The 25,178-nt window shown below is 45.0% G+C and overlaps 1 protein-coding gene across 1 annotated transcript in view; it reads left to right on the top strand.

The window, feature by feature from the left end:
- The window catches only part of URB2 (URB2 ribosome biogenesis homolog), a 186,609-nt gene that overhangs the window by 121,860 nt on the left and 39,571 nt on the right, over positions 1–25,178 (top strand). The window contains exons 5-7 of the mRNA XM_063443401.1: positions 3,647–3,807; positions 12,927–13,037; positions 14,799–15,041. Of these exons, the coding sequence (XP_063299471.1) occupies positions 3,647–3,807; positions 12,927–13,037; positions 14,799–15,041 (515 nt within the window). The remainder of the gene's footprint in view (positions 1–3,646; positions 3,808–12,926; positions 13,038–14,798; positions 15,042–25,178) is intronic.

Genomic DNA, 25,178 nt, shown 5'->3' with positions numbered 1-25,178 from the left:
TGCCTGGATTTGGGACATGAGGTCAGGTGTGGGGTCTGTTTTATGTTGGTGTTCCAGTGTTCTTAGGGCTGATAGGTGTGTTTCTAGTGTTTGTAGCTGCTGTTTTTTATGTGCCGAGGCTGCCGCTATCAGTTTGCCCCGTATGACCGCTTTATGGGCTGCCCATAGGGTGCATGCTGAGGTAACGGAGCCTTTGTTGATGTCGAAGTAGTCCGCGATATCGGTTTGGATTTTATTTTTAATAGATGTGTTGTGTAGATGGGTTGGGTTGAGTCTCCAGGACCAGTTCCTGGTCGTGTGTGGTAGGGTGAAGGAGAGGAGTATGTCCGCGTGGTCTGACCATGTGATCGATCCTATGTTTGCTTTTGTGATGTGCGGGATTAAGGAGGGGGACGTGAGGAACATGTCTATACGGGAATAAGAAGAGTGTGGGTTTGAGTAGAATGTGTAGTCTGTTTCAGTGGGGTGGAGTATCCTCCAGGTGTCTACCAGATGTGTACGGGAGACAAAGGCTTGGAGTGATTTATCGTTTCGTGTGGGAGGCAGGGGTCTAGCTTGTTGTGTCTTTAGTCGGCGTCTGTCCAGTTCAGGTGCCAGCATGGCGTTGTAGTCTCCCCCTATTATAAGGTGGTGGGAGGAGAAGAGACGGAGGTGCGTCTGGAATGTGTTCCAGAAGTGTGTGTCGGGGTGCGTGGGGGCGTAGATCGAGGAGAAGGCGTATTTGTGGGGCCCTATTTGTCCCGCCACTGTTAGATATCTCCCTTGGGGGTCAGTTACTGTGCGTGTGAAGGTGATGGGGCAGGTCTTGCGCGCCAATATGGCTACTCCATCTCTTTTCCCCTGTGGTGAGCTTGCTAAGTAGCACTCCCTATAGTGTCTGCTCAGGAGAGGGAAGGCTCTTGTCTGTTCATAGTGGGTTTCCTGGAGTAGGATTAAATCGGCATTGGTGCGATTGGCCCACCGGAGAAGACGGTGCCGTTTAGCTGGATTATTTAGGCCTTTACAGTTGATGGATATACATGTGAAGTGAGAGGGCTTAGTGTTGCCCTCATCCCCTGGTCCTGGGGTGGGGCGTGGGTGCAGTTGTGAGGGCATCTCCGGTTCCACTCTAGGGGGTCCGTGTGGCTAGGTGGGGGTTCAGGGGTATAGTATGGGGGTTGGGGGGGGCAGGGGTCAGGGGGGGAAGGGCTGGGAGGGTAGGGGGGAGTAGAAGTGTGAGTGTCGGGTGCTAACCTGGTCTTATGGTCGTGTTGCCAGGTCGTCCTGGGGGTTCAGAGTGTCCGAGTGAGTCTGTGGGAGTCTGGTGGAATCAATCAGTCGGTGGATAGAGGAGGTGAGTAGGTGGTCGTACGTCTGTGTCGACAGCCTCGTCTCGCCCCTCCCGGCTTTAGTTTGTACTGGGGTGTGGTTCTGAGTCAGCATCTGTGGGTAGAGAACAGTTAGTTCTTGGTACGGGTGACGTCGTGGTCCCTTGTGGTGTGTGGCGGGTTGGCGCCTCCACGTATTGGTTTTTAGTAAGAGAGGTCTTGGAGCCTCTGTGTGTCTGTGAGGCGGGTTCAGAGTGCGTGGTCGCCACATTAGATTTCAGCATGCATCATGAAAAAAGAAAAACCTGTGAACTATATACAACAACATTGAACATTTCGTACTGTGCATTTTACATTTTGCATTTTACATTTCGCATTTTACATTTTACAACCTGGTTGCCCTGGAATGTGGGTGTATGGTTCTTGTATGGTATGAAACCTCTTCGTATGGTTATGTGGGTAAGGTTTAGTGCCTGCCACGGTGGAAAGGGTCTGGTTGGGGCGGTGTCGTGGGTTTGCGTGGGATGTCTTTGCGTCATGCGCTGTTTTGCCCCTTGTCTGGATGGTGCCTGTTGGGTATATGAGTGCATCCTTAGCAGTTTGGAGCCAACCTAGCTGGGCTGCTGGCCTCTTGTGATGCCCGCGTGGTGGTGGAGTCTTCGTGAATAAGGGGGGCCATTGGTGGTAATTGTCCACTAGTGGTCTGTGTGTTTGGGTGGGGTGTGTTTGGTGGGCAGTTAGTGGTGCTTGACGTTATGAGTGAGGATAGTCTGGGTACCCCTTAGGCTTGCCCTTTCCGGTGGGTGCCTGGTCTTTGTTGCGGGGGGTTGGGGAGAGTACATCGGGGTAGCCCCTTCTGTTCTGTCATTTTCTTCTTGGGGGGGGTCAAGGGGGTCTCCCCATGTCATTTGTATTATATTGTGTATAGTCCATGAGGGTTGCTCCGTTCCTAGTGGGATCGGGTGGGGGGGCCGTGAGTAGGTAGAAGGGTTATGTGGCCGTGAGGGTTGGGGGGTTGCCTGCGGGTGTCTCAGTGTGATTCGGTCCTTTCACCGGTCATCTAGCTTGATAAATGGACAGTGTCCTGTGTGCCGTGCAGGTTACGGCCGCCAGTGTGGGCTGAGGTATAGCGCGTGACGTATGTGTTCGATACGTCCACCTGGTCTCCTATTCTCGTATGCTCGCTAGGGTTTGTGGTTACAGTGACTGGGTTGTTGGTTTACCCCTGAGAGTGCGATAATAGCTTAGTGTTTTGGCAAGCTGTTATACATGTGTTTACTCGTAAGGTTAAGGCGCTAATTGTGTAATAAGGTATAGGCAATATTTTCAGTGTAGGCTATATTTTTAGTGCTAAGTATCCCAGTCTAGCCCAGGCCATAAGGTAACATAAAGACATAAAAGCATAGGTTTACAAAGAGTTAATTGGTCGTTGCCTGCCTGAGCTGTGCTCATCTACCCCCGTGTCCATAATTGCTCCCCGCTGTTACCTCCAGTCTCCATGGGTTCGGGAGTGACGTCCCCGGCTCTGCATCTTGGTATTCGTGCTTTGGTTGGGGTTCTCGCTGGGTATGGAGGTTGTGGAGACCGGGGTCGGGCAGTTCGAGTAGGCCTCTGCCGGAGGTGGATGCGGAGCTTTGCGGGGGGTCGGTGGAGGTGTCTCTTGTGGAGCAGCAGGCTATGTGGTTTCTGGGATCAGGGCTGGGGTGTAGCTTGTGGTGTCATGGGGAAGGCCGTCTTCTGCCGATCCCGTGTAGACCATTTCATGTCTAGGGTTGGAGGGTAGGCAAGGTGGGTTATAGTCCGTGGTGCAGCAGATGTGTCTCGGGTTGTCTTCCGTTTCTGTGGGTGGCTTGTAGGGTCCAGGGTGTTCGCTGAAGGGCTTCTTCGTGGAGTCACTCTCGGCTTTCACTGTATGTTGATTGCCGCTTGCGCGGCGTGGAAAGCACTTATTTTACAACTTGTTCTAGTTGAGAGGCAAACATGCAGATGCAGGCAGTATTTCAAGGGCCGGATGTTAAATTCATCATGCTACAAAACATGGACCAGGAGCATAGAAAATGCATGTGTATATGTATGTGTGTGTTTGTCTATATGTGTGTGTATTTTTTTCTTTTCTCTGGACTCTGTGCTTATGTGAGTGTCCATGTTATTTATAGCCAAGCTCTTTACTTGGCATCAAGTGTATTCTGGAAGCTGAAAATAGAAAGAAAGAAAAAAAGCTTTAGTTTGTCATGAATGCTTGTAAAAAGTAAGTTAGTTAGTTACATGTTTGGCTTCAAGGGCAGCATCCTTTGTGTAAAGACAAAACAAGATTACCAATGCATGTTTTTATTTTTTAGGCCCATGGGTAAATTTCCAGATTATTCAGAGTGTATCCGTTGACTTAATTGAGTTGATTACTCACATGACAAAGAGCTGCAGTGATGAGGAATTTGTTCTAATGATGAAGTATGTTCTCCAGTGGCTTGAAGTCAACAACTTGTGGAAACAAAATTATAAAGTAGGTGATGTTTTTTTTATGTGTTATTATGTATGTTTATTGGCATGTTTATCTTAATTCCTTTTCCTAAGTCATATAAATACTCAGATCTCTTGTTGCAATTTCTGTTGTACACATTTCAATGGCAATTTATTTATAAAAGGGACACTAAAGGGGCAGTAACACAAACTTGTATTCCTGACCCTATAGTGTTAAAAACACCATCTAGCCCACCTGACCCACTTTGTCCTTAAATATAGGAAAATCTTACTTTTACTCCAGTCTACTGCTGCTGGCTCTGCCCCTGTCCTGCCTTCTTGGCTGACATTATCAGGAGTGTTGATCAAAAGCCAATCACAATGCTTTCCCATAGGAATGCATTGAATTGGTTGAGCATGTCAAGGAGGCAATTAGGGAAAGAGCCAGCATGATTCAAACACAGCCCTGTCCAATCAGCATCTCCTCATAGAGATTAATTGAATCTCTATGAGGAAAGTTCAGTGTCTGCATGCAGAGGGAGGAGATACTGAATGTTTGGATGCGTTTTAGGCAGCCATGACCCAGGAAGGATCTCTAATAGCTATCTGAGGAGTGGCCAGTGAAGTTATCACTAGGCTGTAATGTAAACACTGCATTTTCTCTGAAAAGACAGTCTTTACAGCAAAAAGCCTGAAGGTAATGATTCGACTCGCCAGAACAAATTCAATAAGCTGTACTTGGTGACTATAGTGTCCCTTTAATGATGTGCTTTTTGTGTATAGATAATGCCCCTACAATCTTATCACTCAATTTTGTACCATTTAGGAGTTAAATCACTTTTTTTGTGCAGCCATGGCTACACCTCCCTATGCCGTGACTTACACAACCTCCCTGCAAACTTCATGTAAAAAAATCCAAGTTATTCACTTAAACTCCCTTTATTCCTTTACTTGGTCAGTATTTTTTTTAGTTTAGAAGTATCTCCTGCTTTGTTAAAAGTCTGCTAAAGCCTGCAGGGGCCTCATTTGTGTAATTAAAGGATCACTATAGTGTCCTGAGGGTGCCCCCACCCTCAGGGCACCCCTCCCGTGGCATTAGGTCCTTCAAGTTTTAACCCTTCAGATGCAAACATAGCAGTTTTAGAGAAACTGCTATGTTTACATTTGGGGTAAATCAAGCCTCTAGTGGCTGTCTTCCGGACAGCCACTAAAGGCGCATCTGTGACGATGGATGCGAGTTTTGCATCCATCGTGCAGAGCGTCTATAGGAAAGCATTTCTAAATTAATTTGTGTCTTGATTTATAGAGTACATAATATGTATAGGATTTCAGCTTATTTTCAAAGTTGCAGGTCACAAAGTACAAGGATTAAAATATGTCAATGTGAAATTAATTTAGAAGTTGGTATGTTTGTCTTGTAAGTATAGTAGCCGCCACACAAAACTAACACATTTCTCATGTGTTTCAACAGTTAGATTCATCTTTGTGCGTGTATGTTTGTTTTCATTTAGTTCTTCTATTCAGCTGTTACGGTGCCATATTCTGGTGGGTTCGCGTGTCCAAGTACCAGTCATCTTATCTGTGGGAATCTGGGTCTTGCTGAATGGGTTAGGGTTGCTGGTGTGGGTGTGCGTGGTGTGCGTGGTGTGCTTGATGTTTTGTTCTATATACAGGTAGTATGGTGCTTCGGTTTATCTGTGATTTGTTAAGTTTGGGTCTGCCTCCATGGTGGGTTGATTCTGTTGTGTGGTCTGGTTGTATGGTTTGTGTGTTTATTGTGTGTGTCTGCATGTGTATCTAAGGTGCGGTGTCTGTCACTGTTCGGTGGTGCGTTTTTGTATGTGTGTGTGGTCGTTGTCCAAAGTGACATGTGTGGTATGGTGCTTTTCTCTGTTCTGCCTTGTCCCGATTTGGAGGTACGGTGGTGTGTGTGTAGGCTTGTCGTAGGCTTGTCTGTGGGTTGGTCGGGGCTGGGTTTTGTGTATTGTTGTTTATGGGTGTATCATGCTTGTTGTGTCTCCAGGTGTCAGTGTTGCTTGGAGACATCCGTGCCTGATGGGTGTGTTTTCGGTGTGGAGCCAAGCGCGTGTGCCGAGTGTCCATTGTCATGTTATGCATTAGCCTATTGCAGTGCCTGTGTTTGTTTGTTAAAATGTGTTAGTGTGGATGAGTGAGGGTTAGGGTGGGGGGGGAGCTGGGGAAAGGGTAAGGGGCTAAGGGGGCAGTGAGAGGGGGTGGACGGTCTTGCCCCCCGTCGCTGCCCCGGCTCACCGTGCCCCGCTGTCCCTCGCTCGGTGCGCTGTCGGCGTCAGGTACCATCTGGTGAGTATCTTGTATGACTTTTCCTGGAGGCGTGCTGAACTTGGTGTTTTTTGTATCAGGGTAATGCTTTTATCCCAGTCTGCCTCTGTCATGGCCTTGTCAAGGTCTTCCTCTCAGTTCCTGATGCAGGGGGTTGCCAATAAGTATCTGCTGGTGACTAGGATTGCATAGATCTGTGAGATGGCTCTAGGTGTTTCTTTGTCTTGCGTGCAGAGAAGTTCGAATTGTGTGGGCTCTCTCAGTAGGGATGTTTTTTTGCGGGATGGATCGGCCGTACTGGACAATTTGAGTTCTTGCCAATGTGTGGGAAAGGTGAGCGGTCGGTCCGAGAAGAGTTCGTTCAGTGGGCGAATGTCAAATGGGCGCGTGAGGACGTCCTTCATTCGGGTTGGGACCGAGGTGGGACCGAGGTCTCCTACTGGGAAGTCCGGGATGCCTCTGAGGGGTAGTAGCAGGCCTGGGTCTGTCGTCAGGTATTGCTACGTGCCTTGTCTGTGCCAGATCTGCATAGTCGCCGCTAGGAATGGGTTGTTGATGTGTTTGTGCCTGTATGCTGTCTTGGGGATACATGGTAAGGACCTGAGGTCGCAGTTGGTTATGTCAGATTCCAATTGGGTCCAGGGTTTCGTGCTGACGGCTACCGACCAGCTGATGACTGGTGAGGTGTGCTGCGTGGTAATATTTTTCGAAATCGGGGAGCGCCAGGTCTCCTCGGAGTTTAGGTAGGGTTAATTGGGCGTGTGCTATGCGTGGGGATTTGCCCTTCCATATACATGTGCGGACCTCCGTCTTTAGTGCTGAGAAGAACGATTCTGGGGCTTGGATCGGTACCGTTTGGAACACGAAGAGTAGTTTGGGCAGTAGTGTCATCTTGACTCCGTTTACCCTTCCCAGCCATGAGATGTAATAGGAGCTCCATCTGTGCAGTTCCTCCGTTGCCTTTTTTAGTATGGGGAGGTAGTTGTGTGGGTAGGTCTGCTGGGTTGGGTGTGAGCCAAACCCCCAGGTACTGCATGCGGTGGTCACACCTGCGGTATGGAAGTTGTCTCTGGATCATTTGTCTGTGTGTGTGGCTGATGGATAGGTTCAGTATCTCTGACTTTGTGTAGTTTATCTGGATTCGGCCGTACTCCTCGAATTCCACCTGTATCGCTCGTAGGGAGGTCTCCGGGTTCGTGACAGCATGTCGTCCGCATATGTTAGGATTTTGTGGTGTGTATTTCCTATTTTCAGTCCCTGAATGTCCGCATTGCGTCTGATCCTGTTCAGGAATGGCTCCAGAGTCAGCACGAAGAGTATGGGCGAGAGAGGGCAGCCCTGTTTGGTCCCGTTGTGGATCTGGAATGGGTCGGTCAGTGCGCCGTTGATCCGGATGCGCGCTGAGGGGCAGGTGTATAGCATCTTCACCCAAGTGAGGTATTTTGGCCCTACGCCGAGGGCTTGGAGGGCTTCGAGCGTCAGGTCCCAGTCTACTCTGTCGAATGCCTTCTCCGCGTCCGTGGTTTGTGCTCTGGCGTGTGCTATGATGTTCAGGGCTCTTATGGTGTTGTCCCTCACTTTTCTGCCCGGGATGAACCTCGTTTGATCCGGGTGAATTGTGGCGGGTAGCAATGACGCTAGACGTGTCGCCAGGAGTTTGATGTCCATGTTCAACACGGAGATCGGGCGGTAGCTTGGGCACAGTGTCAGGTCTGTGCCCTCTTTTGGAAGCAGGGTGATGTTCGCCGAGGTGAATTGGGCCGAAGGCGCGGCTCCCTCCTGGATTGAGTTTAGGGCTTTCAGTAGCTTCGGTAGAACGTCTTGCGCAAAGACCTTGTAATATTGGAGGGGTAGCCCATCTGGTCCTGGTGACCTGCCTGTTTTTTCTCTTTTGATGGCGTATTTCAATTCCTCTATTGAGATAGGTGCCTCTAGCATCTCTTGGTCGGCTTTGTTTATTCCTGGTGTGCGCGTCCAGGTAACTATGTATGTCTTCGATTGTGCGGTGTCGCTGGTCATCCCTTTTATTCCAGAAGTTTGGTCCTTAAGGGGTTAATGAGTTGAGTTGGTGAGTTGGTTTCGTTTGGCCGTTAGGTCTCTGTAGGTTGTTGCGTCTAAGGTGCGTTTGTACCTAGCCTCCAGAGTCGCAATTTCTTTGCTAAGTTCGAGCGTCTCTTGTGTCGCCGTCTTTTTACGGGTTGCGCTTAACACGATGAGCTTGCCTCGGATTACTGTCTTGTGTGCTTCCCAGCAGGTCAGTGGTGTTACGTCCTCCGTCTCGTTGTCTTGGAAATAGTCTTGTATAGATTGACCGATCTGGTCTGTTGCTAACGCGTCTGAAAGGATCGATTTGTTCAGCCGCCACGACATCTGGCGGGGTTTGAACAGCGGTGATTTCAACCACATGCGGATCGGGCAATGGTCTGACCATGTCATCGGCAGGATGTCCGCTGCATTAAGCAGGGCCAGGTTGTGGTGCGATATTAGGAAATAGTCCAGTCTTGTGTATGTTGAATGGATCGTCGAGTCGAAGGTGTAGTTTCGGGCCATTGGGTGTAGCTCTCGCCAGCAGTGTGCCAGTTGGTGTTGGTGTAGGTGGCAAAGCGTATTTGCTTGCCTGTTGTGTGGGGTGGATCCGTGTGTTGTAGAGTTCTGGTCTGGGTGCAGTGCTAGGTTTAGGTCCCCTCCAATGATCAGGGTGTCATCCGCAAATTTCATCAGGGTGCTAAGCGTGTTCCGGAGGAAGTGATGTTGTTTTGTGTTTGGGGCGTATATGCTGGTAAATGTGTAGGTTTGATCTAGGATAGTACCTTTAGTGAAGATGTATCTTCCCTGCTTGCATCTGACGGTGGCATGTTCTGTGTATAGGATTCTGCTAGAAATGAGGATGCACACTCCCTGTGTTCGCCTGTCCGGGTTGTTGCTGAAGTATCCTGTTCGGAACTTGCAGTCCTTCAGGGCTGGTGCTCTACCTTCTTGGAAGTGCATTTCTTGGAGAAATGCTATTGATGTCTTGTAGTGTTTCAGGTCTCGTAGTAGTCTTGTGCACTTCTCCCTGACGTTTAGGCCGTGTACATTGTAGGAGTTTATAGTCGGGTCCTCCGTGTGTGTGTGGTGTGGTGCGGTCTCTGTTGTGATCTGGTTCTTGGTGTAGTCTGCGTAGGTTTGAGCTGTCTGAGGAGTCTTTGTGAAGCCTTAGGTTAATGGACAGTTGTCCCGGTGTTTTGACCGTATGGTCCCACCGATTGGTGGGTCTGGGTCAGTTCCGGCAGTTGTGTGTCCCCTGTCTAATGGGGAATCTTGTGTCCTATGCCCGTGGGGGTGTCTGGCTACGTGTCTGCTGTAGCTTGTTTCGCCACGCTGCGGCTATCGTGTCCATATGGGTGCCGTACATATTTGGTTGTACTGTACGTATGTATATGGTCTCTCGTCTCCTATGTGGCTGTGTAGCTAGACCGTCAGCTCTGTCTCTCATTGTGGGGTGCGTGTGGGTCAAAGGTTGTGTAATGTGTGGGTCGTTACGACCGCAGTCGTTTCCTTGGTTTGCTATGTTGCCTGTCTTTCCATGGCAGTTTTGTCGCTGTCATTTCCCTGCAGTTCCTTGGTCTTGGGGGCTAGTGGGCGGTCAGGCTTAATCCCCCAGGGGTGTCTAGTGCTTCAATTTGTCGGGTGCTTTCGAGAGTTCGGTGTGCATACTACAACACATTTTTATCAATAAAGCATTTCAATCCCAATATTACGGTGTTGTGTTGTTAGCTGGTATGTTACGCTTGAGGAAATGTCTAGCCTGTATTGCTCTTTGCTAATTGCCTTCCCCCTGTTAACCTTCATTGTGCTGTTTTGGTTTACATGCGTGCTGTCTGCTCTTGCCCCTGTTTTGAAATTTCACCTGGGTTCCCTCTCTAATTGCAGGCGCCCTGACAATTCACCCCATAGACTTACAGGGAGTGCAGAATTATTAGGCAAGTTGTATTTTTGAGGATTAATTTTATTATTGAACAACAACCATATTCTCAATGAACCCAAAAAACTAATTAATATCAAAGCTGAATATTTTTGGAAGTAGTTTTTAGTTTGTTTTTAGTTATAGCTATTTTAGGGGGATATCTGTGTGTGCAGGTGACTATTACTGTGCATAATTATTAGGCAACTTAACAAAAAACAAATATATACCCATTTCAATTATTTATTTTTACCAGTGAAACCAATATAACATCTCAACATTCACAAATATACATTTCTGACATTCAAAAACAAAACAAAAACAAATCAGTGACCAATATAGCCACCTTTCTTTGCAAGGACACTGAAAAGCCTGCCAGACATGGATTCAGTCAGTGTTTTGATCTGTTCACCATCAACATTGCGTGCAGCAGCAACCACAGCCTCCCAGACACTGTTCAGAGAGGTGTACTGTTTTCCCTCCTTGTAAATCTCACATTTGATGATGGACCACAGGTTCTCAATGGGGTTCAGATCAGGTGAACAAGGAGGCCATGTCATTAGATTTTCTTCTTTTATACCCTTTCTTGCCAGCCACGCTGTGGAGTACTTGGACGCGTGTGATGGAGCATTGTCCTGCATGAAAATCATGTTTTTCTTGAAGGATGCAGACTTCTTCCTGTACCACTGCTTGAAGAAGGTGTCTTCCAGAAACTGGGAGTTGAGCTTGACTCCATCCTCAACCCAAAAAGGCCCCACAAGCTCATCTTTGATGATACCAGCCCAAACCAGTACTCCACCTCCACCTTGCTGGCGTCTGAGTCGGACTGGAGCTCTCTGCCCTTTACCAATCCATCCATCTGGCCCATCAAGACTCACTCTCATTTCATCAGTCCATAAAACCTTAGAAAAATCAGTCTTGAGATATTTCTTGGCCCAGTCTTGACGTTTCAGCTTGTGTGTCTTGTTCAGTGGTGGTCGTCTTTCAGCCTTTCTTACCTTGGCCATGTCTCTGAGTATTGCACACCTTGTGCTTTCGGGCACTCCAGTGATGTTGCAGCTCTGAAATATGGCCAAACTGGTGGCAAGTGGCATCTTGGCAGCTGCACGCTTGACTTTTTTCAGTTCATGGGCAGTTATTTTGCGCCTTGGTTTCTCCACACGCTTCTTGCGACCCTGTTGACTATTTTGAATGAAACGCTTGATTGTTCGATGATCACGCTTCAGAAGCTTTGCAATTTTAAGAGTGCTGCATCCCTCTGCAAGATATCTCACTATCTTAAACTTTTCTGAGCCTGTCAAGTCCTTCTTTTGACCCATTTTGCCAAAGGAAAGGAGGTTGCCTAATAATTATGCACACCTGATATAGGGTGTTGATGTCATTAGACCACACCCCTTCTCATTACAGAGATGCACATCACCTAATATGCTTAATTGGTAGTAGGCTTTCGAGCCTATACAGCTTGGAGTAAGACAACATGCATAAAGAGGATGATGTGGTCAAAATACTCATTTGCCTAATAATTCTGCACGCAGTGTATATATAACAAGTATGTAGGTTGCTCAGAATTTTTCTTTTCTTCTCTCCCCACCTCTGCGCTTCCCCCCGTTTCTTTCAGCTCTCCACCTTACTTCTCTCTCCTTTTCCATTCTTGCAAGCCCTTCCTTCCCGCCCTTCTCTTCCCTTGTGTGTGTTGGTTCTTGTGACGACAGAACAATGTCCAGGGCGGCCCCTAACTTTACGTTCAGGGTTGCGTCTCTGTGTTTCTGCAAGTGAGACCACCTGTGTGCCATCAGGCCTTTTGTGTTGCCAATGCTGGCGTATTCCCCGTCCCCCCCAAATGTCCTAATGCCCCCCCTCGCAGCTATGTCGGTGTTGAAAGTTTTTCTAGGGGCCTTCTCTCTTGGGGTGTGCTCCCTTGCAGTGTGTAGCATATGTGGCTTCCAACCCTTCAGTCTCCCAGGGCCCTGACTCCCCTCCCAAAACTTGCTTATGTGGGTGCATTGTATGAGTGTGTCCCCCTTTGATAGTACTCACGATTCGGTATGGTCCGTGTTCCATTTTGGAGCATTTTCGCAGGCTACATATTCCAACTACACCATACAGGCATGAACAGGGTATAAAGCAGCGCTAAACAAACTGAGTACAATAGAGTGAGAGGCAGCACACATGATAGGAGGGGTATCTCTCCAACCCCTAAGGAAACAAGAACAATGACAGACATTTTTTCTGTTGCAAAAGGGTTAACTATTTTTAGGTGTTGAATAATTGAATAAGTCATTTATTTAGATCTGATTGAAAATTAAACCTTTTTTTTGTCATGTAAGCCGTGTGCTCCAGCCTAGTGTGTTAGGGCTGCATAAACACACACAAAAATTATTTACGCTAAAGTTTGGGTCAAATATAAAATAGTTTAAAAGGCGTTATAAACAAAAACTATAAATTAATTTTAAAAAAAGGAGACCCAATACCTGCCCAATCCTAGTATTACTCCAGTAAAACAAAAAAGCAAAAGATAGTGAACTGAGTTAATACAATTATATCTAAATATCTATAAGGTATCCTCTTTGGATAAATAATGCTGGGAAGAGAAAACCAGTAAAGGTTGACTGAAATTTTCCCATTGTGGTATTCTATTGACTTTGGATATGACTATCACCCAAGTATTTTATAATATTTTTGTGTACTTTTATTTTAAGTTACGCAAAATACCTTTGAGCTGTGATTACTATTGATATGTAATTTTATTATTGCAGTTAACTATCTTGTGCATAAAGTCGTTTTGGTGCTTAGTGTATCCATTGAACAGCAAAAGTAAAATTTGCAATGCTTGTATTGAAAGTGAAGAGGGGTAAAGAAAAAAAACTAATTTTAAATTCACCTTTCCTCAGACAAAATAGTTTGTTTGTGTCTTGTAGGAACCATTTGCTGGCATCATACTGCTTAAGCTGCTACTCAGTTGCCCATTAAGTGGAGAGAGAATCAAAATATTCTGGTGTACAGCCCCACAGATCACTACAGTTTTAGTGGTAAGTCATGAAATTAACCTTAATGAGATACTTTGGGTATAATGGACAGATGCTCATTTGAAAAGGAAAGAGTGCTCTTTAATAATGGTAAAAATATATATTTAGCTTAGTTTCCTAGGGATACACTAGAAATGTGTTATCATACCATTACCTGCAGAATATAAAGTTTAGAGAAGGTTATCTTTTACAAGTTTGAAATCCTGCTTTGTTTAAATCACATCCACTTTAACATAGTAAAATCTAGATCTAGTTTGCTGGATGATTAGATAGCTTGGAATTAAATAATTTTAATAATTGCTGACTTGTTTGACATGTGTCAACAAAGGGATTTTATGTGCAACCACTCTCGGTACACCATTAAAGCGGCACTGTCATGGCCTAATCCTGTTTTTTTTTTTTTTTTTTTTAGCCCCTCCCGACTCCACTACATCTGATTGACCCCCTAAGCCCCCCATATTACCTAGTGTTTAAACTTTATTTTGTGCCCGGACCTATGTTCTGGGCGCCGCCATCTATGTGTGGGTAGATGAAGTCCCTGCGGGACACGTCATCTGCCCACACTAGATAGCGCTGTGAAATTCCGGCACATGCCCAGTTAAACACTTGGGCATGCAAACGGGAATTTCATCTATTCATTCATCCATCAGAAAGACAAATGAATGAATAGAAATAGACGAACAAACAAACACTGAATATTAGTGTTCGTATGTTAAGTTTATTACAAGGAGGGAGCTACCAGCTCGCAGCTCCCTCCTTGTAAAATGTAAAAGTAGAAGCAGCAAGTAGCAGTGCTCCCCGCCATTTTATAAGCCCCCCATGTCTTCCCTCACTCTATGGGGGTCAATATGACCCCCATAATAGCATATGGCCCCCATTGTTTTTATGGCCCCCACCCTCGGCTCAAGGGTGGGGGCCGGGGAGGGGGGCTTAGGTCCCCCCTTCAGTTTAGTAGCCCCCACTCGCGCGGCACGGGTGGGGGCTCGGGAGGGGGGTACTAGGGTTTTGGCTACTCACTGTTAAATAGACATGCCCCTACTCGCTGTATAGCGAGTAGGGGCAGAATTTACTAATGCTAAGTAATCTTTACTTAGTATTATTAAATTTGGCTGTAATTTAGGTCTTACAGCCTTTTGGTAGATAGCTCCCTGATACCGTGGCACGAATAGGACCGGAGTTTCATTCATTTGAATGAAATTCCGATATGAACAAAGTCCCGAAATGCGTCCTCACATGAATGAACAAACTGTTCTTATTCTGTTAGGACGCAATTCAGTAGTTTTGACGGCATCCTGTCTAAATGACAGGACGTTCAGGAAAAGTGAAAGGAAGCATCGCGGGAACACGGTGGAAAGCTAAGAATTGTGGAAAAATTTCTCTGACCACCGAAAATTAAGCACACTTTGCTCCTCCGCTGGTCAGAGATGGTCAGGCGTAGGAAAACTCCATAAGACACATAGTTCCTACTAAAGAAAACTAGAGCAGACAGAAATAAATGAAGAACAGATCCTGACAGAGGGAGAGAAGAGGAATCGATTAAAGAAAGGTAAGTTCGGCATGACAGTGCCGTTTTAATTTCTTGCACTTCTGTTTGAGCAGTGACTTTTGGCAACACAAAGCAATGTGTTGAATTCCAAGTTAACTGCAGTTTGTGTATTCTCATATCTGCAAAACATTATAAACCTCATATTTGATAGTGATTACAAAAATAATAATGTGATTATATAAAATCCTAATTGTGTTTATTTATCCCTCTTTCTGCAGACATTATGCAAAGAGTCTTGTAAAGATCGCTTGTTACTTCCCACAATTGTTGTGCCTATTTTGGAGGCTTTAGCCTTATTGTTAAGGCATGGTGAATCATATCTAAAAAATCCGCATCATGTTACACTGTCATACAGCATTCTTTTAACAGTGCCACTGGATCACTTGAAGGCAGAAGATTATTACAGCATTTTCCTGGGCGTACATGAAGTTCTTTTTTCCATACTGCAATATCATTCAAAGGTAGCACGCTGTATTACAACAGGCAGCAAATGTTCCATAGGTTTTTATATATTTGAAAATACTGTTCTAGTAAAAAAAATATGGATATTAAATTTGTTTTCTAAATTAGGAAAACTTTCTCAAGTTTTGAAAACAAGTTTTACAAATAAATATTAAAGGGCAGCACATTAAAACAGTTGCCCTGTAGAATTCAGAAGAAGGTAATTTAGGCAATTAAGAATCCTGCAGAATATGCATTATACATTCTGCAGCACTAATTCTACTTTGTGGTTTTCACAACTCTAGTATCTGTTATAATGCCAATTATGACGATAGTCCACCATGCTACCGTAAAACGCTCCTGCTCGCCTCAATATTAAGAGTGATTCTCTCTATTTTGATTCCTCTAATTCCTCACATTCAAATCTTAGACAAAACAGATTAACTCCTTCATTGCCACCATACATATATGTCACAGTGCTTAGTGCCTGTGACTTCTTGATTCTGCAGAGCTGCAGAAACCATATGCTTATCCGCCTGGGTATTGGATGAGAGTGTCAGGTGCACAATCTCAGCAATATATGACCCAGTGGGTAAAGAATATGCACAGAATTGACATTAGCCAGACTGGAACTCTTGTGCTAATGACGCTGCTGGAAGGGGAGTTAAACCTATCACAGCAATATTCATTATTTAAGTATGTACAGCGCTACAGAATTTGCTGCCGTTATATAAATAATAAAATTATAATAACAATAGTAATGTGCAGAGTTTCATATTGAAAAGCTGTACATACAGACTACAAGCTCCAAAACCACTTTAGCAGCACTATTGTTCTGATTACTGACTGGCTCACTCAGCCGCTTCATTAGACTTATGGTGATATGTGAGGAAAAGCACAGAGTAATACCCATCACTGAGCAAAAGTTTCTCTAAACTGGAACCCTCAATCAGATATAATCTCTTGTGTTATGCCATGCAAACAGAACACCTAGATTTTAGCTAGTTCTCATGTGGATCAAATAAGACATCTTAGAGAACCTGTTTTTGATCATAAGAATGGTAGTATAGTTCTTAGCATGAGTAGGTTCACAATGAAAACCATGACCAAATATGTCTGTGGTTTGTTTCTGCAATTCCAGTGCCTATCAAATCTCAAAGTATTTGTTTGGGAGTTTTGTTAGCAGTACACACCGTACATGCAGACACAAAATCTTTAACATAATTTGGGAGATATTGACACCAGAGCAGTCTGTTTATATAAAGATGTGCATTGTTTTGTTTTTTTCTAATAACTGGACATCCTATTGTTTTTTGAGAATGGAACACCTTAAAGCGGCACTGTCATGCTAAACTTACCTTTCCCCGATCTGTTCTTCTTTTCTTCCTAACTGATCTAGTTTTCTTTAAAACATAAGACAAAGTAGGGACTATTTTGTCTTGAGTATTTTTCCTATGCTTCATCAGCTTTGACCCAGAAGAGGAGCTAAGCCCGCTCTATTTCCTGCGTTCAAATAAATTTTCCCACAATACTCCCCTCTCCCACGTGTTCTCCTTATTTGCTGTTTGAACGCCTGTAAAACTACAGAATTTCGTCCTAACAGAATGAGAACAGTTTGTCCATTATTCTGGACTTTTTATTCAGATCGGAATTTCATTTGAATGAATTAAACTCCAATCTTATTCATGCCACGGCTGCAATTTGCAGCCGCTTAGTAGATAGCTCCCTAATTTCCCACGGTATAAGGGAGTCATCTACTAAAAGGCTGAACGACCAATTTTGGTCTCCCTAATTTACAAATACTAAGTAAAGATTACTTTGTATTAGTAATTAAGGGAGCTTAAAATTTCTCTCCTGACCCTGCTCGCTATACCGCAAGTAGGGGCATGTCTACAAAAAAAAAAAAAAAAAAAAATCCTAACGCAAAAAAAAATAATCCATCTTCACCCAGTGAGCACACCGTGCAGACTTAAATCCAATCAGGGCAAATGACCTGTTGCTTGCAAGGCTCATGATTTACCATTCTTATTGGTTGGCTTACACCAACCAATCAGAGCGCTTTGAGTCAAATCGCAGGGCGTGGGAAAGCTTTATAAGTAGTGATGTACCGAACGGTTTGCTGGCGAATAGTTCCTGGCGAACATCGCATGTTCGCGTTCGCCACAGACGGCGAACATATGCGATGTTCGGTCGGCCCCCTATTCGTCATCATTGAGTAAACTTTGACCCTGTACCTCACAGTCAGCAGACACATTCCAGCCAATCAGCAGCAGACCCTCCCTCCCAGACCCTCCCACCTCCTAGACAGCATACAATTTAGATTAATTCTGAATCTGCATTCTTTTTTTTTTGTGTGTGTTTATTATACATTATCCTCCATAGCCAGTAACCTGTGTTTATTATACATTATCCCCCATAGCCAGTAACCTGTGTTTATTATACATTATCCCCCATAGCCAGTAACCTGTGTTTATTATACATTATCCCCCACAGCCAGTAACCTGTGTTTATTATACATTATCCTCCCCATAGCCAGTAACCTGTGTTTATTATACATTATCCCCCCATAGCCAGTAACCTGTGTTTATTATACATTATCCCCCCCATAGCCAGTAACCTGTGTTTATTATACATTATCCCCCCCATAGCCAGTAACCTGTGTTTATTATACATTATCCCTCCCATAGCCAGTAACCTATGTTTATTATACATTATCTCCCCCATAGCCAGTAACCTGTGTTTATTATACATTATCCCCCCTGTAGCAAACTCACCCCTGTAACTGAGTTTGCCATGAGCTTTTGGAGGGGGCTGCTTGCCCGCCTCTTGTCCTGTGATTATGGTCCCTGGGAGATTTGGCCCTTCAAGTGCAACATTTGGGCATACTGTATTTTATTATACTGCCACTGGCCCTTTAAGCAGCATATGGAATTCTGTTGGACTGTGTATGTCCCTTTCAGACTATGGCCCTCTCATCAGCCCATGCTAAACTTAAACTCCATGGCGATTTGACTGTGTTTGTGGCATCTGAGCACTGTTTGGATATATTGAGCGCTCAGATCCAAGCCATCTGGGGATGGGTTGAATGTGGGGGTTCTGTTCAGTATGCTAGGAATTATGTATTTTTGTGTCTTTTGCTAACATATGCTCAATGGAGTCTGCCTTTATCCCTGGATATAATTGGATTACCTCTCCATTGTCTCCAGGATAGAGGACTCTTGTGAAACTGGTTTGGGCCGGAAAGCCATGCTGGCAGTGGGTTTTATTAATACTTTTGCTAACTTTTGAACCCCTGGTCTGATTCGTGCCATTTTTTAATATGTTGTTCCCCTGAATGGATTAATTTATGTGAATGTGATGTATAGTTTTAAAGTTATAGTATATTTGTAAAAACTGTATTTCTCTGCCTGTGATAATTACATTTCCCATTGTGTAAGATAATTGTATCACAGGCAGAGGGAAGGACTTTACTGTGGGTTGTAACTGTTATTTTATAGTTTTTTTTATACCTCCCTGTGGGCAGTCCTGTATGTGCAAGACCGTAATAAAAACCAGGCTGGGTGTGCCAGCACAGTCTGTTCTTCTTCACCCTGAATTTGAAGTGTCGCCTCTTATTGGGGGAATCTGCTACAAGGGATTGCTATGCTCTGCATATTCCCTTGCTGTAATCACTACTAAGCTCTTGTAAGAGCTTGTTCCTGCTTCACTATCTTGGAGGAGAGGTTTACCCCCTGGAGCCTTGTCGTAGGTCCAGGGTGGGCAGGAGACGGCAAGACCCCAACCAAGCTGCGGCGGTTCCTGGGGTCTGCGGTGCTTATGGTATCTGGTGGAGTGCTTGTAGCCCTCGGGAAGCACTAGGAGCATCCATCAACGGAGGTACTCATTCGAGGTGCCCGTCGATCCATTACACCCCCACAACCAGTAACCTGTGTTTATTATACATTATCCCCCCATAGCCAGTAACCTGTGTTTATTATACATTATCCTCCCATAGCCAGTAACAGGGCCGGACTAGCCCACCGGGATACCGGGAAATTTCCCGGTGGGCCGCGGCACCTGGGGGCTGCATTGAGCATGTATGTGCTACCGGGTGGCCGCTCCGGTGGCACACACTCTGAGGGGGCCAGCCGGCCTGCGGCCGCATTCCATGCTGGAGCCGCCGGACCGGCGGCACTCCTGTCACTAATGCTGACTCGCTGGGGGCTGAAGGAGGAGGGAGGAGCATGTCTCTGTACCATGCTCCCTCGCGGTTCCTGTGCTGGGAATTGTGGGAACCGCGAGGGAGCATGGTACAGAGACATGCTCCTCCCTCCTCCTTCAGCCCCCCAGCGAGTCAGCATTAGTGACAGGAGTGCCGCCGGACTGGCGAGGCTGCCACCCGGTCCGGCGGCTCCAGCGTGGAATGTGGCCGGCCCCACTCACTACTCGCAGGTAAATGGGAGGGGAGGGGGGAAATAAAACAGGGGCACAGGGAAAGGATGGGGGAAAGAGACAGAGGGGGGGAGAGTGAGACACAGAGGGAGAAAAAGGAGGAATAGAGATATGGTGGAGGGAGGAAAAAGAGACAGAGGGGGGAGAGAGAGGAAGGGGGAGAGAGAGAGGAAGGGGGAGAGAGAGAGGAAGGGGGGAGAGAGAGGAAGGGGGAGAGAGAGAGGAAGGGGGGAGAGAGAGAGGAAGGGGGGAGAGAGAGAGGAAGGGGGGAGAGAGAGAGGAAGGGGGGAGAGAGAGAGGAAGGGGGGAGAGAGAGAGGAAGGGGGGAGAGAGAGAGGAAGGGGGGAGAGAGAGAGGAAGGGGAGAGAGAGAGGAAAGGGGGAGACAGAGAGGAAGGGGGGAGGGAGACAGAGAGGAAGGGGGAGGGAGACAGAGAGGAAGGGGGGAGGGAGACAGAGAGGAAGGGGGGAGGGAGACAGAGAGGAAGGGGGGAGGGAGAGACAGAGAGGAAGGGGGAGGGAGAGACAGAGAGGAAGGGGGGAGGGAGAGACAGAGGGGACGAGAGATGTGGTGAGAGAGACAGAGGGGACAAGAGATGTGGTGAGAGAGACAGAGGGGACAAGAGATGTGGTGAGAGAGACAGAGGGGACAAGAGATGTGGTGAGAGAGACAGAGAGGAAGAGAGATGTGGGGAGAGAGACACAGGGAAAGGGGGGAGAAAGAGACAGAGGAGAAGAGAGATGTGGGGGAGAAGGAGACAGAGGGGAAGAGAGATGTGGGGGACAGAGAGACACAGGGAAAGGGGGGAGAAAGAGACAGAGGGAGAAAGGAGAGAGACACACAAGGGGAGGGGGAGAAAGAGGCAGAGGGGGAAGAGAGAGACTGGGAAGGAGAGCCGATCTCCCTCCCCGTTCCACAGGCACCGTGCGGGCAGCCGGCAGGGAAGGGAGGAAGAGAGGACTCGGGTGCTCAGCCTGCAGCTCCTCTGCGTCCTTCTCGCACGAACACAGAGCGTTGCCGCGGTTACCACGGCAATGCTCCGGCTCTCACGAGAGTGAACTCTAGCCCTGGAGCTATGGGCTAGAGTTCACTCTCACCACTGCGACCACCATGAATTCCTGATGGTCGCAGTGTTGAGAGTTAACTCTAGCCCCATAGACACACTGCCCCCACACACACACCATACACATTCACACATTGCCCCCACACACACACCATACACATTTACACACTGCCCCCATGCACACATTGCCCCCCACACACATACACAGCCCCCCATACACACACACACACACATTCACAGCCCCCCATACACACATTTCCCCACACACCCTACGCATTCACACACTACACCCCCCCACACACACATACACTGAACCTTTCACACACACTGCACCCCTCACACATTGCACCACTGCTCCTATACCCTACTACAGCCCCATATCCCAGCAGACCCCAGGTAAGTTGTCAAACTGTTCTTAAACGGTTTGACATCTTACTCTGTGAGGGGGTCCCGGCACTCCTTGCACCATAACCACTACACAGAGCAGGAGTGGTTATTGTGCATGGATTTTTTCTTTAAATAATCTATAAGTGCCCCTCCCGGGATCAGGCTCTGGATCCTCCACTGGTATATGACATTTATATTAATGTGTATATTGGTTATATATATAATATATATATATATATATATATATATATATATATATATATTTATGCCTATTATATTTACACATATATTAATGTACATTTATATATGCATAATACACAGATAAATTTTATTAATATGTAATGAGCAGATATTGTCCGAGTCTTGTTGCTAGGTGCATACTCCAGCACAATAACATATTTAAAGTGAAGAGCGCACCCACAGGACTTCAAAATAAACAAGATAACGTTATTTTTTACAGTTGTGCCCTACATACATTCACCATTTCAGTCCCATTACCAAGCTTTCCTTAATATGTCAAGGTAGTTGGACTGAAACATTGATTACATGCAAAGGCACATCTGCTTAAAATAAATCAGCACTTTTGTTTATTTTGAAGCCTATGAGTGCTTTTTTTTTACGTTGGAGTAATAATTTTTAATTTTAAGTTCTCTTTTCTAGCTGTATCTGCACACTATGGTGGCGCGATGCATTATGGGGCTGGTAAATATTTTTTTCCAGGGCTGCTTTTAATTCCCAGTCCGGCCCTGGCCAGTAACCTGTGTTTATTATACATTATCCTCCCATAGCCAGTAACCTGTGTTTATTATACATTATCCTCCCATAGCCAGTAACCTGTGTTTATTATACATTATCCCCCCACAACCAGTAACCTGTGTTTATTATACATTATCCACCCTCAACCAGTAACCTGTGTTTATTATACATTATCCCTTCCATAGCCAGTAACCTGTGCTTATTATACATTATCCCCCCATAGCCAGTAACCTGTGTTTATTATACATTATCCTCCCATAGCCAGTAACCTGTGTTTATTATACATTATCCCCCCACAACCAGTAACCTGTGTTTATTATACATTATCCCTTCCATAGCCAGTAACCTGTGTTTATTATACATTATCCTCCCATAGCCAGTAACCTGTGCTTATTATACATTATCCCCCCATAGCCAGTAACCTGTGTTTATTATACATTATCCTCCCATAGCCAGTAACCTGTGCTTATTATACATTATCCCTCCGATAGCCAGTAACCTGTGTTTATTATACATTATCCCTTCCATAGCCAGTAACCTGTGTTTATTATACATTATCCTCCCATAGCCAGTAACCTGTGCTTATTATACATTATCCCCCCATAGCCAGTAACCTGTGTTTATTATACATTATCCTCCCATAGCCAGTAACCTGTGTTTATTATACATTATCCCCCCACAACCAGTAACCTGTGTTTATTATACATTATCCCTTCCATAGCCAGTAACCTGTGTTTATTATACATTATCCTCCCATAGCCAGTAACCTGTGTCTATTATACATTATCCCTCCCATAGGCAGTAACCTGTGTTTATTATACATGATCCTCCCATAGCCAGTAACCTGTGTTTATTATACATTATCCTCCCCATAGCCAGTAACCTGTGTTTATTATACATTATCCCTCCATAGCCAGTAACCTGTGTTTATTATACATTATCCCCCCATAGCCAGTAACCTGTGTTTATTATACATTATCCCCCCATAGCCAGTAACCTGTGTTTATTATACATTATCCTCCCATAGCCAGTAACCTGTGTTTATTAAACATTATCCCTCCTATAGCCAATAACCTGTGTTTATTATACATTATCCTCCCATAGCCAGTAACCTGTGTTTATTATACATTATCCCCCCATAGTCAGTAACCTGTGCTTATTATACATTATCCTCCCATAACCAGTAACCTGTGCTTACTATACATTATCCCCCCCATAGCCAGTAACCTGTGTTTATTATACTTTATCCTCCCATAGCCAGTAACCTGTGCTTATTATACATTATCCCTCCCATAGCCAGTAACCTGTGTTTATTATACATTATCCTCCCATAGCCAATAACCTGTGCTTATTATACATTATCCCCCCCATAGCCAGTAACCTGTGTTTATTATACATTATCCTCCCATAGCCAGTAACCTGTGTTTATTATACATTATCCCCCATAGCCAGTAACCTGTGCTTATTATACATTATCCTCCCATAGCCAGTAACCTGTGTTTATTATATATTATCCCTCCCATAGCCAGTAACCTGTTTTTATTATACATTATCCCCCCCATAGCCAGTAACCTGTGTTTATTATACATTATCCCCCATAGTCATTTATCGTTGGACCTAGGCAGCATGATGTCTTAGGCCGGCCCAGAGAGTGAGTGAGTGAATAATATAATATATATGTTCAGAAACATATTAGTAATATATGTAAATCGGTTCATGCAAAGAGGGTGAAAAGGTATTAAAGAAAAACACACTTATTGCATCAAATTTACAAAGCCAAACTTTTAAAAGCTTTCCTCATTTCTTTCTCGGGATGAGGAATATATCGGTTGTAGACTGAGGATTTCCATCTGCCCAATCTTTTAATAATATGCACTGGAGTGTCAGTGTTTAAGGAGACCGAAGCTGCCCCTATTCTAAATGAAAGACCCGAGACATGGATATAACCCAATCTTAGGAGTAGTGTTCTGATGTAGAAGATGAATTTAGCCGTAGTCAGAGGGATTCAGTGAGAGTAGTGGTGAAATGTGTGTGGCATGACTGAGTGTGGGTAAGTAAGAGTCAAGTATTTTAACTGGGCACTAGTTCTAGGTGGGATAAAGTGGTATAGCGGATGGATGAGTAGTTTGGTTCGTTTTTGAGGTTTGTAAAGAAAGTATATAGTGATCATGATTTTTAGCGATATCCAATATTTTTAAGGTGGTCTCAAACAAACATAAAATGCTATATAAAATTTGTGGGAATATCGAATAGTCGTGTACAGTAAATCAGAGAGGGCTCAGAATATCGAACCATCGATCGGTATCCAACCTTGTGCAAATGGGGAGTTTGCGGTTGTGCAAATGGACTGTTTGCGGTTGTTTGCGGTGCGTTAAAAGGGGAGTTTGGTCTGTCACTGTGAAGCGGGCATAACCCTTACACTACCTGATCGATACAACATCATACCTGATGTTTTAAAGCACGTTATTCCAAACAATTTAGGAATGTTAGATGATTTATGCCCTTTATCTCAACAGGAAGTATGGATTTTTATTTCTCCTTTTTAGGGCTGAAAAAGAGACATCTAATGGTAAGTATAATTTTTTTTCTTCTACAGATATTTTGGTTTATTGCTTCCCCTTCACTATTTTTAGGATGAGGGGGGTTGGTAGGGTTTTACTTTATTGGGGGGGGGGGGGGGAATTAGGGGCATTAGGACCCCTGGTCCCTTTGGGGGGGTTATTTTTACATTTAGCCCCCACCCATTGGCGACGGGTACTTCCCCTCTATTGTCACTAGGGCCCTCACCTAATTTAATTTTAATGAAATTCTGATCTGAACAAAAAGTACCAAATAAAAAAGTATATAAACACTAATATGTGAGACAAAATTAAATAAATATTACGTGAAAAAGTGATATCCCTAGTGTACCTCACAACACCACCCAAAAAATACAAACAATAAAAAATATGGGAAAACACACAATGCACGTAAAAAAGAAATATAACAACCTGAAAAAGTTTAATAAGTATAATAAAATCTGAAAAAAATCATAAATAATACATAGCGTAATACTGTAACATATAACACTCCAATGAGTATAAAGTTAAAAACTCAAACAAACGAAAAATTCAGGCTCATCACCCTTACAAGGGTACTGCAATATGGATCTTCTATGTAGGATGTTTCTTCATTGAAATATGAGGAAAAAAATTACACAATAGTGAAGTAAAATAAATAAAAAATTCCACAATAGTGAAAGGGACACTATAGTCACCTGAACAACTTCAGCTTAATGAGGTTGTTCAGGTGAGTGCTAACGCTCCCTGCAGCCTTTTTCTTGTAAGCACTGTATTTTCTGAGAAAATGCAGTGTTTACATTGGAAGCTTGGAACACCTCTTGTTGCAGTCAATCAGACGGCCACCAGAGGGACTTCCGAGTTCAGAGGCCCTAAAAAGGCCTCACGTCTGACGTATTCACGCATGGGTGAATACTTCAGACGGGCTATCAGCACACAAAGCACTGTGAACGCGCTTTGTG

Source organism: Pelobates fuscus, chromosome 2 (genome assembly GCF_036172605.1).
Source record: "Pelobates fuscus isolate aPelFus1 chromosome 2, aPelFus1.pri, whole genome shotgun sequence".
Lineage (NCBI taxonomy): Eukaryota > Metazoa > Chordata > Amphibia > Anura > Pelobatidae > Pelobates > Pelobates fuscus.
This window is presented reverse-complemented; position numbering and strand designations above follow the sequence as displayed.